The 16,314-nt window shown below is 53.9% G+C and overlaps 1 protein-coding gene across 5 annotated transcripts in view; it reads right to left on the bottom strand.

Annotated features, from left to right (window-relative positions):
* CTNNBIP1 (catenin beta interacting protein 1) overlaps positions 1 to 16,314 on the bottom strand; it is a 291,847-nt gene that overhangs the window by 86,461 nt on the left and 189,072 nt on the right. The window contains exon 6 of one of the 5 annotated variants that reach the window (XM_069610013.1): positions 16,185 to 16,203. The exons of the other annotated variants lie outside the window; for them this stretch is intronic. Within the exon in view, the coding sequence (XP_069466114.1) occupies positions 16,185 to 16,203 (19 nt within the window). The remainder of the gene's footprint in view (positions 1 to 16,184; positions 16,204 to 16,314) is intronic. 5 annotated transcript variants of the gene reach the window in all.

The raw sequence follows: 16,314 nt of genomic DNA, 5'->3' as shown, positions 1-16,314 counted from the left end.
TCCGTCGATCTTTTAGTGTTTTGGAAGCAAAAGTTGGCAGGACTGCTAGTCATCACGAGGCGGACACTGGTAACACCTTCTGTGAGTGTCCTTCCACAGGTATTTTCCTTTGCAAGAAGGGCAAATCTAAAGGAGTCCTCTCCATATCTGAGGTGTGAAGCGACAGCAAGACCAGAAGGGAAAAGAGGGGGAAGGGGGAGGAAATGCATTTTACAAAGAATCAGAACCCCGGGAACAACTCTCCCTACTGTATAGGCCTGGCCGGAGGACCGAGGCCACGCCGTCAACAGCATCAACCGAAGCACCGGCCACCGAAACCTGTAGTCGTCTCCGGTGTAGGATGCAAAAGGAACAAGTTACTTACCTGTAACTGTTGTTCTCCAGCATGGGTCTGGCATGGATTCACATGCTCATGAATATTCCCTGTCGTCAGGCTGGGAATCCTTGGTAAAGAAAAAATCAGTATCAGTTTCGTTTCTGATCGGTCTTTCTTAGTAGTAACCAATCACTGATCTCTGGGTCATACTGCCCCCAGCCAATGACTGCCCTCTCCCTAAGCCCCGCCTCCGGCAGGCATCCTCAGATTTGGTAGCACGTAAAGTGGCAGTATGACCAAGTGAAGAGCCGCAGAGGGGTAGGCGGGAGGGTTCGCATGTGAATCCATGCCAGACCCATGCTGGAGAACAACAGTTACAGGTAAGTAACTTGTTCCTTCTCCAGCATGGATTCACATGCTCATGAATAAGAGATAAGAGAATACATAGCAGTACACACATGCACAACCACGGGAGGTGGCAACAGGCTCAACATTAAGCAATACAACAACTCAACATTAAGCAACTCTTACCTCCTCACCAGGCTCACCTTAGGCGAACAGGTTGCGCAGCACTGCTTGGCCGACCCTGGACTCCTCCCTGGAGTCCCGATCGACGCAGTAGAATCAGATGTCGAGCAGGGGCACACCAGACAGGAACGCCGTAGTAGCAGCGATCGCTCTGGTCGAATGGGCTCTCGGACGGCCGGGCAGCTGTCGGTTTGCCAACCGGTAACAGTGCATGATGCAGCCGGAGAGCCATCTGGAAATGGAAGTCTTCGAGAGAGCCTTCCCTTGATTCACAGTGCCAAAGTTCACAAACAGTTGTGACGTCTTCCGAAAACTCTTTGTGCGGTCCACTTAGAACTTCAGCGCTCTAGCTACATCCAGCGAGTGCAAAGTCCTCTCAGCCGGCGACGGGAAGAAAACTGGCAACACCAAGGGCTCGTTGAGGTGGAAGTCAGACGGCACCTTGGGCATAAAGGAGGGGTGTGTCCTCAGCACCACCCTCGTGTCATGAAAAGTCAAGTATGGAGGCTTGCAAGATGGGGCCTGGATCTCTCCCACTCGTCGTGCGGAGGTGATGGCCACGAGGAAAGCGGTCTTCCACGACAGGAACTTTAAAGGCACCGAATGTATAGGCTCGAATGGGGCCCCCATGAGCTTGATCAGCACCACATTAAGCTCCCACGCCGGGGCAGGAGCCTTCACCGGCGGGAATGATCGGAATAGTCCCTTCATGAATTCTTTCACCAGGCGATGAGACCACAAGGACGCCCGTCCCGTCGCCCTGGTATATCGGGAGAATGCAGCCAGATGTATTTTGATGGAGGCGTAAGTCAGTCCAGCTTTGGCCAGCGACAGTAGGTACGGCAGTACTTGAGGGGCCGTAATCAGCAGAGGGTTAATCTTCTGTGCACGGCACCAGACAGAGAACCTCTTCCCATTTATGTCCGTAGCACTTGAGAGTTGAGGACGCCCTGGCCTTTGCAAGAACCTCTCTGCAGTCGGCCGGGATGTCGTACCCTCCAAACTCTAGTGCTGCAGGAGCCAGGCCTGCAAGTTCAGCAACTCCAGGTTGTGGTGAAGAATGGCACCTCCTTCTCTGGAGAGAAGGTCTGCGTCCGTTGGCAGCTTGACTGGTGGGGACGTTGACAAGTCCAGAAGGTCCGCGAACCAGATCTGCCTCGGCCACGCCGGTGCGATGAGGATCATCCTGCACCGGGATCTCTTGAGCTGGTTGATGAGCCAGAGCAGCAACGGCAGCGGAGGGAACGCATAAAGAAATAGGCCGTCCCAGGGGGAACGAGAAAGCATTGCCCATGCTCCTCGGCTGGGGGAACCTGCTGGCGAACCTCCGGCACTTGGAATTCGTCGCGAAGAGATCGATTTGGGGTTCGCCCTATCGTCGGAAGAGTCGATCCACTTGATCCCCGGCGTAGTTCCGACTTGTGGCACGAGCGCAGCTCCCTGCTGAGTGAGTCGTCGATCGTGTTTTTTTATTCCTGCCAGATGAAGAGGCACCAGAAACATCCCCTGGGTGACGGCCCAATGCCAAAGATCCAGGGCTTCCTTGGATAGGGCCGGGGACCTGGTTCCGCCCTGCTTCCGGATGTAGAACTTTGTGGTGGTGTCGGTGAAGATCCTCACCACCTTGCCCTTGAGGGACGGAAGAAAGGACCTGAGGGCCCAGAACACCGCGCGGAGCTACAAGATGTTGATGTGGAGAGACTTCTCTTCCGAGAGCCAAAGGCCTCTCGCGTGAAGATCTCCGGAGTGTGCTCCCCAACCTTCCAGGGAGGCGTCCGTCGTCACCTGGTGAGCTGGGGTCTGAAAGTCCGTGCCCACCGACAGATGGGCGCGGGTACTCCACCACCGGATCGCCTGACGGAACGTCTCGGAGAGGGATCCTGTCCTCGAAGCTGCTTGTCGACTGGATCCAGCGGGCGTCGAGGAACTCCTGTAAGGGTCTCATACGAAGACTGCAAAGGCGCACCAGATAAATGTAGGAGGACATCATCCCGAGGAGGGACTTGATAGAACTTACCCTGGCCGTGGCCAGCAGACGCTGCACTTTGCCCAGAATGGTCCTGGTCCTTTCCTCCGACGGCGAGGCCAGCCGCGCCACTGTGTCGAGCTTGGCTCCCAGAAACAGGGCGACCTGCGACGGAACCAGGTGGGATTTTAGAAAGTCGATGGAGAATCCCAGGTCTCTGAGCAGCTGGACGGTCTTCGCAGTGTGCTCCATGGCGAGCTCCCTTGTCCTTGCCCGGATGAGCCAGTCGTCCAGGTAGGGGCAGACGTGGATCCCCTGTAGGCTCAGCCGTGCCGCCACTGGTGCGAGGCACTTGAACACCCTGGGTGCCGACTTCAATACGAACGGGAGGTCCTTGAACTGGCAGTGCCGCCCTTGGACCACGAACCTGAGGAACTTTTGGTGTCTTTTTAGAATGGGGATGTGGAAGTACGCATCCTCCAAGTCCAACGACGACAAGAAATCTCCCTCCTCCAGCTGTCCCAGCACATGCTGGAGGGTGACCATACGGAACTTCTGTGCCTTGATGTACTTGTTCAGTCGTCGTAGGTCCAGGATGGGGTTCCATCCTCCGGTCTTTTTTTACGAGGCTCCGGTCTTCTTTTTTACGAGGAAGTACCTTGAGTAAACTCCGGAGCCCCGAAGCCTCTTTGGGACGAGCTCGATGGCACCCTTCTTGAGCATCGCCCTTACTTCCAACAGTAGTTGAGGGACGTGATTTTCCTTCCTGGCCACGGGTGGAACGCGAGGGCACTTCTTCTGAAACTCGAGGGCGTGCCCTTGGGCCAGGGCGTCCAGCACCCAACGGTCGGTGGAGATGGACTCCCACACGCTGACGAACCTCGCCAGCCGGCCTCCCACCGGGGTGCTTTGGCGGGGGCCCGACCCCACGGTCGGTTCAATCTTGTTTGGAGGCCGCCTTGCCTCCTTGTCGACGACGGGCACCACCTGACTTGCCGCGTCCCCTGTAGGCTTCCTGGGACGAAGATCTTGCCGCTTGGTGGTAAGTGGAGGAGCCACTGCCGGATCCCTTGGAGGCACCTTGTCTGCCTCCGGAGCTCCGAAAGGACGGCCGTCGTCGTTGGAGCACTCCCAGTGCCCAGGCAGTCTGTGTGTCTGTCTTGATGGCCTGAAGGGAATCCGCCTTCCCAAACAGGTTGTTCCCGTCGAAGGGCATGTCCAAAACCTTGGTTTGTACGTCCTGGCCGCGTCCCCTGTAGGCTTCCTGGGACGAAGATCTTGCCGCTTGGTGGTAAGTGGAGGAGCCACTGCCGGATCCCTTGGAGGCACCTTGTCTGCCTCCGGAGCTCCGAAAGGACGGCCGTCGTCGTTGGAGCACTCCCAGTGCCCAGGCAGTCTGTGTGTCTGTCTTGATGGCCTGAAGGGAATCCGCCTTCCCAAACAGGTTGTTCCCGTCGAAGGGCATGTCCAAAACCTTGGTTTGTACGTCCTGGCGGAAATCCGTGGCCTTGAGCCATCCTCGTCGTCTCAAGCAAACGCCGTTGCCCAACTGACGGAAACCGGTGTCGGCGATGTCCGTTGCCACCGTGATGTCGTGGTCCGAAGCAACCTCCCCCTCCTGTAGGATTTCAAGGGCCTCAGCCCTTTTGGCGTCCGGAAGGAAGTCTAACAGAGGGGCGATTTTGAACCACAACTCCCTGTCGTAGCGGGCTACGATAGCCAGGGCGTTGGCCGCCTTGATAGTCGTCGCTGCGGATGAGATGATCCGTCGTCCCATCGTGTCCAACTTCCTGCCCTCGCCGTCTGGCGGGGAAGTTGATGTCGAGGCCGATGCCCCCCCAGCTTTCTTCTTTGCCGCCGCCGAGACGACCGAATCCGGGGTAGGTTGTGCCCGAAGGCACAAGGGGCAGCGTCGGGGACCCGGTACTTCTTCTCGTACCGGTCCCTCTTTGCCAGCGCCGTGGCAGGGTTCTCAGGAAGGGCAAGACCCTCATCCCAGATGTCATCAAGAAGCGGTACGGCGAGGACAGTCTTCCTTTTAGCCTCGCGCCGTTGGTATAGGAACCCTTCTTTCTTCTTTTCTTCTGGGCAGAGCTGGAAAAGCTCGGATGCCCTGGAAATCATGGCATGAAAGGATCCAATCTCGTCGGGCAGGGACGCCCGAGCAGGGGGAGACGGGGGAAACGTCCCGTCGTCGCCTCAGTCGTCATCTGTACCTGTCGTAGCCGTGTCCGTGCCTGTATCATCCCTGTGGGTAGTAGACCGGGGGAAGGCAGAGCAGGCCGCAGAGGTGGGAGAGGTGGCGTAGGATGCGTCGTCCTCCTCTTATGCGGTGGACTCTCCGAAGGTCCTGGCTCCAGTTCCCCCTTCGGGTCTGGCTCAGGTACCTCAGTCGGGCGAAGAGGCAACCTTGGCCTTATCTCCGAGCATAAGGACTAAATCGCTGCCAAAATAGCCGCCGAGGTGTCCTGTGGTGCCGGAAACAACGGGCGCGAGGGCTCTTGAGGAGCTTTGTCGGTGACACTGTCGCTCTCGTCGTCGACCTCGTCGGGATCCCTCCCGATGGGCTGGGCCTCTTCCACGACTTCGATGAGCTCTTCTTCAGAGGTCGTGTCCGTATCCACGATGGCCACCAGCCCCTCCCCCACCTTTTCCAACGAGGACTTCGTGGGGGTCTTCTCAATGGGCTTGAAAGACTACTCCCTCCGCGGTGGCAGGGAGAGACTGGGTCCTGAGGGCGCCTCCACTGGTGTAGCCTCCATAGGCTGAGCCAGGGCCGCAGCGACATCCTCAATCGAGGTCTTAGCAGGGTGAAGTAAGGCCATCGTCACCTTCTGGACGCCTGGGGCCTTCACCTTGGGGGGAGGGTTCGAGCCTCGCTCCCCCTCTGCTGGAATCTTCGAGATCGATCAGGGCCTCTCCAGAAGCTTCGCAGGGTTCTCGGACTTTCTCTTACCCGAGCCAGAGCGTTGGCTCGTGGTTGATGGCGCCGGAGAGGATGCGCCCTGCCTGGCAGCCAAGGAGCCCAACTGTTCGGCGCTCCCGGTGCCCGCGGTGCTTAGCCTTTTGTTGGGCCCCCGTCGCCGGGCCACCCTCACAGGACTTCGGAGACCGCTCGGACTTCTTTTTCTTCTTCTCGCCTGACGGGCTCTTCCCTTCCAGCCAGTTGGCGAGACGGAGGTGGCGATCCTTCATGGTCCGCTCCGACATGTTCCCACAAAACGCACAGTCCTTCTCCTTGTGCGTCTTGTCCTCATGGAGACAGTAGAGGCATAACGAATGCTCGTCCTCCTTGAAAACATTCTGAAGCTGGCATCCAGGGCAGGTCCTGAACAGCTTCCCGGGCGTCGAGCTTCCTTTCTCCTGGGCCATGTCCGGGGTAGGCCTCGGAACTTTTGGAATCCTCCAAGAGCGTAACTCGACGAAATCTTCACCCTTGAGGGGCGTAGAAAACTCCGAAACGGAACCCCGTTGATCGGATGTAGAAACGGTGGAGCTTGAGGCTCTATTTAACCGAAAAATTAGAAAAATCTCCTGAAAAAGCGTGAAAACGAAGCAAAAGCTCGAGAGCTACAGCACGAGGACTCCCAACACTAGAACCTGTGGTAAAAATCTGAGGATGCCTGCCGGAGGAGGGGCTTAGGGAGAGGGCAGTCATTGGCTGGGGGCAGTATGACCTCAAGACCAGTGATTGGTTACTACTAAGAAAGACAGATCAGAAACGAAACTGATACAGATTTTTTTCTATACCGAGGATTCCCGGCCTGACGACGGGGAATATTCATGAGCATGTGAATCCATGCCAGACCCCATGCTGGAGAAGTAGTCGAAGGTCGGTCGAAAAGTAAACAACCAACAGTTGTGGACAAAGATAATTAATTTTGCAATGTACGAGCTCTGTATAGGGTGACCAGCAACTTGGGCAGAAAACTATCCGAGGGACTTCGACGCGTGAGGGATTTTGGGTACACTACATGTCACGTTAGGGATAGTGTTACAAGCGCACCCATGTCGACATCCCCTTTCGATCCTCGAAAGACAAGATGCAATACTCTGCTATTACCACTAGATGTCGTTCTATATGCACAGCATGTGATTCCAAGCAGATTCACAAGCATCAGAAATAATTTTACACTAACAGGGGGACTCTAATTTGAGAACTATTTAACAGACATGTGTCAGCTTTCCATTTATACATTCATTTCATCTTCAGATGCCTTCTCGGCATAATTTCAAACAAGTCTTTACTCCGGCTTCCCATCCCTCCCCAAAAGACACTGATGTAACTTCCAAAGGCGAGCAGCCAGAGCAATGCATCCTTGCCGTCCAACCTTAGCCCTGAACATACGAGCTAAAAAATAGCTAACAGGGACCCACTGTCAAGTGCGCTCTATCCCCACCACAATTGCACCCTTGTGCAGGTCACATTCTAATGGGGGGGTGGGGGAGCCCCCTCACAAACCTCTAACGCTTCCCACTCTTCCATGAGAAGTTAATCTAGGAGGTCCACAGGACAAATATATAAACAGAAAAAGATTTTGTACATATACAGGGAATACAGTGTACATGGTCATACAGTTTTGGAGTTGATACTGGTTGGATGCATTAGGGCTGCTCTGCCGCGTGTGGCTGCCACAGGTGTGTGGCACAAAATTATGTTTCTCCTTACTCTGTGCTGGCGCTGTGCCTGCTAGGCATCTCATGAGGTGTGGTATCCGCTCCCCCCCCATGCAATCATCTGTGGAGCAGGCGAGGTGGGCCATGGCCATTTGTTTCATCACCACCGCAGACAGAGAACAAGTTACTCTTACCTGGTAACGTTCTTTCGATGGGATGGTCCGACGACGTATTCCATATCTATGACAGTAATCACCACAGCTGTGCTGCTTTGGAAAATTTTCGGCGTCTGCGTCTAGGACGTCGATACGCTGACCTCCGACGTCACCGGATGTTATAAGTAGGACGCACAACTCCCGTAGCCTCAGTTGTAGTTTTTTCCCCCCAGAACGTGTGGCACCAAACTACTGCCAGTATAACCACAGAAAGCCTTGTGGAAACGCAAGCTGCAATCGCATAAGAAATTCTGTAGCGGGGCAGGTAGGGAGCAAGCGATTTGGAATACGTCGTCGGACCATCCTATCGAAAGAACGTTACCAGGTAAGAAAGTAACTACCTCTTCGAGGGGATTGGGTCCTCCGACGCATTACATATCTATGACAGACTCCCAAAGCAGTACCAACGTATGGAGGATGGAAAAAGAATTTAGAATATAGAAATTTAGAATGTCCAATCAAATAGCAGAGTAAAGGACCGCCTTGCCAAAGGCCAGATCCTGCCCATGGATGGAATCTAGGGAGTAGTGTCGTACAAAAGTATGGACCGAAGCCCAAGTGGCTGCTTCACAGATGTTACGAATAGGAACACCCCTCTGCAGGGCATTAGAGGCAGCCATACCCATAGTAGAACGGGCCCGTAAGCCAACCAGAGGGTCCTTACCCGCCAAGCGTTAACATTCAGAAATTGCCAAGATAATCCATCTAGACAAAGTCTGCTTAGTAACAGCTGGTCCCAAACGCCTTCCAGAGTAACCTATAAAGAGCTGATCGTCCACTCTGACCTGGGACATGCGTGGAATGTAGAAACTTAAAGTTCTCCTAGGATCCAACCTAGGGAGCCTCTCCTCTTCCTTACCAGGATGCGGAGGAGGATAAAATGCCAGAAGAATGACCTGGCATAAATGAAATTCCGAGACAACTTTTGGAAGAAAGGACGGACGAACTCCAAGGACAACCCTGTCCTTATGAAACCCTTCAGTGAAGGGTGGCTTAACTGAAAGTGCCTGCAACCAACTCACTCTGCGAGCGGAAGTGACCGCAACTAAAAATAGTTTTAAGGGTTAACAGTCTCAGAGGACAAGAATGTAAAGGCTCAAATGGACCACCCATTAGGAATTTTAGAACAAGGTTCAAATCCCAACTGGAAAGGTGATGGAGGAAACACATTAGTAAGCCCTTTGAGAAACTGAGAAATCAAGGAATTTTGAAATAAGAACACTCCTCCGACGAGCGCTTAAATATGGACAGCGCCGCCAGGTAACCTTTAATGGTACCCACTTGAAGGCCCTTGTGAGCTAACGAAAGCAAAAAAAGACAGAACCAAAGGAATGTCACATGAAAAAGGATCCACATGGTTAACCCTGCAGCAGTCGCAGAACTTTCTCCAACGGCAACAGTACAGGGACTTGGTTTCAGGCCGTCTGGCCGAAAGCAACACCTACATCATGTCTTCAGGGAGGTCCCAATCCTTATACCTCAACCTTTTAGAAGCCAAGCGTGAAGGTTGAGGGATCTGACCTCTGGATGGAGAACCTGAACCCCCCCCCCCATCCCGTGAGAGCAGATCGTCTCGGTAGGGAAGACGACGTGGAGGGCAGATGGACAAGTCGAGAAGGTCCGGGTACCACGTTCTCCGGGCCCATGCCGGAGCAACGAGGATCATCCTGGAACCGAACCTCCATAGCACTTGCGGGATGACGGGGACTGGAGGAAACTCATACAGCAGTGGGAAGGACCATTCCACCATGAACGCGTCTCCTAAGGCTCTTCTTGGAGGAAATTCCCACAAGCAGAAGCTTTTGCACTTCCGGTTGACACTGGAGGCGAAGAGATCTACTTGAGGGGTCCCCCAAAGGGCAAAGATCTCCAGGAGAATCTCCTGAGCCAGCTCCCACTCGTGAGAGATCGCGCTCTGCCTGCTCCAGAGCGTCCGCCGTCTCCGGCCAGATGAACCACTGAGATCGAAATTTCCTGCTGGATGGCCCAGAACCAGAGCTGCATTGCCTCCCTGCACAGAGGAAGTGACCCTGCCCCCCCCTTTTGTTGAGGTAGTGCATGGCCACTGTGTTGTCCGTCAGAATAGGACATTCTTTCCTCGCACAGTCGGCAGAAAAGCCTTCAGGGTAAGCCCGACAGCCCTCAGCTCCAACAGACTGATATGGAGTCTGGACTCCGACAGAGACCAACGACCGCCGACTGTCAACTCGTTGGCATGAGCTCCCCATCCCATGAGGGATGCGTCCGTCACGATAGTCACCTCCAGCCAGGGTAGCCAAAATGGAGCCCCCCCCCCTCATCAGATTGCCATCAACGGCCCACCACAGAAGGTCCTGGGCATCTGAGGGCAGCACCTGAACAGGGTCCGACATCCTGCCGGAGGACTGACCACTGCATCTTGAGAGCCCATTGCAGAGATCTCACCCGCAACCTGGCCTCTGGCACCAGAAGAATGCAGGAAGCCATGAGGTCGAGCAACCTGAAGAACTCGAACCCCGGGAGACTCTGGGCATGCTGAAACTTGTGGACCATCTGTTGAATGTGATGAGCCCTCACCTGGGGAGGAAAACACTGCCCCAGGGATGTGTCGAGCACTGCTCCGATGTACTGGAGCCGCTGAGTTGGCGTCAAGAGGGACTTCTTTAAGTTGAGGGAGAAGCCCAGCTTGTGAAGGGAGTGGCAGGTGACGGACAGATGATCCAGGGCTTGCTCGGGAGAGCGCGCCCTTATCAACCAATCGTCCAGCTGGGGTAGACGTGAATCCCCTTTCCTGAGATACGCTGCAGCCACCAACCCCATGAGCTTGGTGAAGACCCTCGGGCGGAGGTCAATCCGAATGGCAGGACCAGAAACTGAAAGTGCGAGTCGCCAACCGCAAACCTCAGGTACTACTTGTGCTTGGGATGGTACATGAAAGTAAGCGTCCTTGAGGTCGAGAGACACCAACCAGTCCTGAAGTTGAAGGGCCTGGAGGACTTGAGACAGAGTAACCATCTTGAACTTGTCCTTCTTGAGGAGCTTGTTCAAACCGTGCAAGTCCATGATGGGTGTCCATCCCCTGTCTTTCTTTGAAATAAAAAAATAAGGGGAATACCATCCATTGTACCTCTCTGCTACAGGCACCAGTTCTATAGCGCCTTTGTCCAGCAGGGATTGTATTTCCTGCGCAAGGAGCAGATCCGGACTCTTCAAAGAGATTACCTGGTGGATTGTCGTGAGGCCTCTGCCGGAAAGGAAGACAGTAGCCGTGGGCTATGATCTCCAGAGCCCAAACATCTGAAGTAATGGCACGCCATTCTACAAGATGCTGCGCCATCTTTCTCCCAACCGGCGAACCATGGGACATGGCCTCATGACTGAGCTGAAGCGGCTGCAGCAGTGCCCGAGGGCAAAGAGGCAACTGCCCGAGCGGCTTTGGCACCTCGAGTACCCTGTTTTCCACCTCTGGTACTCCTGCGGTGGCCCCTTTGACTTGCAGCTCCTCTCGATTTACCAAAGGATGAGTAATATCGAAAGGAATCTCCCCTCCCATTGCTGTCCCCTAGGACGAAAAGGCGGAGGTTGGCGAACTGCAGCGATCAACGACTTCGCTGCAGCTTTGGAGGTCTGCAACCTCTCAAGGCTCTCATCAGCCTTGCTGCCAAAAAGATGTTCACCAGCAAAGGGCATGTTGAGGAGCCGGGCTTGCACATCCGGAGCAAACCCCGACTTCGGCAACCACGCAAACCTGCGTATTACGGTGCTCGTCGCCATGGACCAGCTGACACAATCTGCCATGTCCCGACCCGACTGAACGGACTGACACACGACATCCTTGCCATCCTACACAATAGCAAGAAAACCATCCCGTTCCTCCCCTTCGGGAATATGTTCAGCCGCCAACGAACTACAGTTCCACAGAATGTGCGTGAAACGTGACCAGGCACACGGAGTTGGCTGCCTGTAAAGCCATAACCCCTGAAGAAAACACTTTCTTCGCCCAGCCATCAAAACGTTTGTCGTCCCCATCAGGAGGGATGGTAGGGTACGACGCCTGCTTTGCTGGGGCCGTAGCCGCCTGCACCACCAAACTCTCCGGAGTGGGGTGCGTGGTCAAGTAGCAGGGGTCGATACTGGCTTGGTGGTATTTTCGTGGCAAAGACTCGCTCACTGCCAGGAGACTCTCCGGAGCAGTCCAAGCTGCTGCCATCCTTCTCTGCAAGGCCATATGGAAGGGAAGTACCGGGTCAGTTGGCAGACCTTGGTCGAGGATGGTTTATAGTGATAATTTCGAACAACAATGTCGAAAGCCAAAATGTCGAGAAAAAAAAAAAAAGGGCCGAAAAAAAATTGAATGTCTTATTTTCTGTCGAAATGGGGGTTCCTCCCCCCAAGCCCCCCCTTTTTTTAACGCACGAAAGCAACAAAAAACAAACATGTAAATAAAAAAAATGACATTCGAAAAAAAAATTCGGCCTTTGACATTTTTGTCATTCGACATTATGGATTCGACATTTTAACTGGACACCGTCGAGGATATCCGTCAGGTCATCCTGCAGAAAATCCACTGGTGGCGCCGACCACCCCAAGTATTCCGTGCCCCTCGACATAAAGCGCCAGTACGAGGACTCGGCATGGGTTCCAGGCTCAAGCCTACAGAACTCCCACCTTCGGAGAGGTGTCCAGACCACTGGCGTCGTGCAACGAACTACGCAGATCTTCAATCTGGCTTTGACCAGACAAAATCTCGTCAGGTACCTCCCCAGGAACCATACCTTCCTCAGACCCCTCATCGACCTCAGAAGTATAACACAGAGGCTGGAATGAGGGCACAGAAAAAGGGTCAGACATTTTTAGCCTTGGCCAGAGCCTTTCTAGGGGGTTCCACCGTGCCACGGGGTACCTCCGACAAAGCAGCCTCGAAAGGCGTTGATGGAATCTGCTTCAACATCAAGCGTGGCGCTGACGGCTTCGACACAGTCCTCAAGGGCGGAGTCCCGAGCGTGTCCTTCGACAGCCTGGGCGCCAATGGCTTCCTCAGAGGCGGAACCTCGAGAGAGTTCCCTCGACGACCTCGGCGCCGATGTCTTCTTTGAAGACCTCATAGGCTCCAACGGTCTCAAGGGCGTCGAGGACCGGGACCTGGAACGGGCTAGAGCGACCATCCTTGTCTGACTGGGACCTCGAAGGTGCCCGGTGATTGCGACGACCGCTCGAGCCCGAAGGCGTGCGAGTGGCGTCTCTAGCAGTCACGGCCGGCGTCTTGGCACGGACAGACCGGAGCCCTGCGACTGAAAAATCGCCAACATCTCCTGCCGAAATGAAACCCATTCCGCAGGAGTGGAATGCTTGTTGGGACAAGCTACCTGCCGACGGGCGGAGTCCTCGGACGAAGACGGGGAAGGCGACCAATGCCGGCACTTCCGCGAGTGCCTTGAAGAGGCAGAGGAATGGCAGGACCTACTCCTGGACCGAGACGACCCCCCCGCCCCCGGACTTACGCCGACGATGCGGAGAGTCGCCCCTCGAATCGTCTGTCGAAAGCGCAGTGGATCTCGACTTCCGGGGCTTGGCCACCTTACCTACAGAAAGCTTCTTCTTACGCTCCCGCAAGGTCTTCGATGTAAGCGACTGGCAGTCTAAAAAGTCATCTGTGTCGTGGTCCTCCCCGAGGCACCAGAGACAGGCGTTGTGTGAATCCGTCAACGACATCTTGGACCTGCAGTCCAGACACTTCTTAAAACCAGGCCGCAGGGTGGACGAAGACATCATGGAAATCTTCAAAACAAACAGGTTCGAAGAACCGAAAGAACAGAACTCTGAAGCGAACACGTTCGCGTAAAAAACAGAACTGAGGCTACGGGCCTTGTGCGTCCTACTTATAACATCTGGTGACGTCGGGTCGACGGAGGCCCTCGAGGACAGAGCATTAAAGCAGGACGCAGAAAATGTGCCCAAGCCGCACAGCTGTGGCGATTACCGTCATAGATATGGAATACGTCAGAGGACCCCCAATCCACTTGAAACAACCTTATTTACACAGTGCCCCATGTCCAGGAGGGGTGCCGTCATCACTGCTGCAGCGCATGGCCCAGGACCTTTGGTCCCCTTCTGGGTCAGGGCAGTGCCTTCCACCCTCTTAGGGGGCAGGCCCTACTCCTACGAGGCTGGCTCACAGACACTCAGCTCACCAGGCCCGCGCAGCCCAGGAGTCCTCCAGAGCACACCACTTGCTGGGGTCCCCAGATGCAGGGACCTGCTAAGAATCAGACCTGGGGCGTACCAAAGACGCAGCCCTTGACCTCTAAAGCTTTAGCCCACCCAGTCTGGCCCCGGGGAAGGCTTATCACCACTGCAGTCAACTTCTGGCCCAGCTGCCCTACACACGCAGACTAGTCCCTAGGCTCTGGCAACCCTTGCCCCCCCCCCACGCCCTGACATACCCTAGCAGGAGGGGGCTCAGATCCACACCTACTCCCTTCTAGCCCCGGTGTCGGCTGGCTCGCGCCACACTGCACATGCGGCCTGGGACAAAGGAGCACCTTTATTAAGGCAGTGTCTTGTGCACCCAAACTAGGATCTAGACGCAACAGAAAGTATCCATTATTAGTAACCAATACTTGCAGGTTTAATGTTCTATGACATAACGTTGCTCAATTCAAAAATTGTAATGCCTGTTGCGATTGTTCATGATATTAATACACATTTCACCAGCATACAGATGCCAACACAAACCAGGTATTGGTGTTTATTATACAGTAAATGGCAAAACAAGAGTGAAAGAATGATCAAACTGCCACTGGGACAGGTAAGAAAAGGAACGGCATAGTAAAGCAGGATGAGACAGTATAAGGTTAAGTGATGAAGTCACCTGCCTGACATTGTGGGAGAATGGTGGTGGCAGGAAGCAGAGTGCCACCACAAGCCATGTGAATCTGGGCCCGGGGACAGCGTGGGGAGGATCCCCTGGTTACCCCCCCACCATGGGACACATCCACACCACTACCTCAGAGTGGTGGTAGCATGAAACCAGCAGGGCCTGCAAGTTTAGCTCTGCTCACGTGAGTGCTGAAATCAGAACTAAACCTACACAGAAAGAATAGGGCCTGAACTAGAGCAGGAAATTCGAGGGGCAGTCATAGTGCAAGGCTTCCATTCTCATAGTTAAGACAGGATAATCAAATGGAGTCCACCCAGAGGGAACAGACTGAGCATGCCAACCAGAGCGAGGACCACCCAAAGGAGGGACTAGCCAACCCGAAGTTACATATCAGAACTGGAAGCCATCGCCAGTGGCGGAGCACATCAGCCAATCCTCACTCCAGCTTCCTAAATAGACACGCCCTACTTCCCCTACCCCAGTCGGGGCCAAAGACCCATAAAAGTGCGTGCTTGGTGCCTAATCCTGAAGGATTGCAAAAGACAGTTGGCGAGACAAGGAGTGGCTTGAGATAGGGGGCCAGAGCAGGCCCAAGAGACTAAGGCGGAGACAGGAATAAGGATAGGAGGACAGTCCTATGGTACTAAGGGAAAATAAGCAGTAGGACCAAGGCGGGGGGGCTATCCAGGAAGTTGGCAAAGGCAAGGCTCAAGTGCTTGAAAAGGGAGACCTTGGAGGGGATATAAAATACACAGAGGGGCGGGAAAGGACAATGCTGGGAGCATAGGGATTCAGAAGGTTGGAAAATGAGAAACCCAGACAGGTTGGGAAAGGAGCAACACTAGGCGGCTGGGGGGAGTAAGGAGAGCTTGATGAGTAACTGGCAGGCAATGAGGAAATCTGGAATAAAAAGGAGATGGGAGAAAAGGGAAAAACAAGTTGGTAGAACTACTAAGAGTGGCAGAGGAGTTAAGAAACATCCTGAAGAGGAAGGAAGAGGCGACGATTGATACATGAAGAGGCGAACATTGAAGGAGTAGAGACTGGTATGGAGTAGCATGGAAGAAGGATACGTTATATATCGAGTCAGAGGTGGGTGGTGGAACCAGCAAATGGAAGTGTGGCAAGAAGGTGCTCCAGGAGCCAGAAATGTCAAGGAAGAGATCCTGGAGCACAAACTTGAAGAGAGATGGCAATGAGGAGCTCCACTTAGGATTGGAAAACCAGAAACCAAGTCCTAGGGGAGGGAAGCCACAAGAGGCCCAGAAGGAACACCAGAGTCTGTCTATTGCCCAGTTGCTGTGGACCTGGACAAGGCCAGTTTCAGGCTCCTGTGCAGTCATGACATCGACTTTCATGCACTACCCAGAGAAAGGAAGAATAAAAGGTGCTGAAAACCCTGAATATTTTTTTCAAAAATAAAGTCTATGAATGTGAGTTGGCTGTGTATGCCATTAAGCTACCAGGCGAAGCCAGGCGTAACAAAACAAGAGTTTTAATGGTTGGAGATTTTTGTACTCTCCTGAGAGCAACTCTTATTTTAATTTGCCCAGGAACGGAGTTCATATTGGAAAAGCACAGAAGCACTATGCCGACAACCTTAATTTACTAAAGATGCACTAGTTTGTCATTTTGGGTCTAATTTATAAACAGTCCCCAATAAACCTTTAGTTAAGCAGATACCTTTGCTTGTCTTTTATGTCTTCATCCAATGTAACAGTACCAAAAGCCAGGTAAGGTATGGCGAAGCAAGATGAGGCAGCATATGGCATGGTAAGACAAGAAAGAGCAGGGTGAGGCATGACGACACAGG

This window comes from Ambystoma mexicanum, chromosome 8 (assembly GCF_040938575.1).
Source record: "Ambystoma mexicanum isolate Mex_15411 chromosome 8, UKY_AmexF1_1, whole genome shotgun sequence".
In the NCBI taxonomy this organism is placed as follows: domain Eukaryota; kingdom Metazoa; phylum Chordata; class Amphibia; order Caudata; family Ambystomatidae; genus Ambystoma; species Ambystoma mexicanum.
Note: the sequence above shows the minus strand (reverse complement) of the source record. Positions and strands in the feature narration are given on the sequence as shown.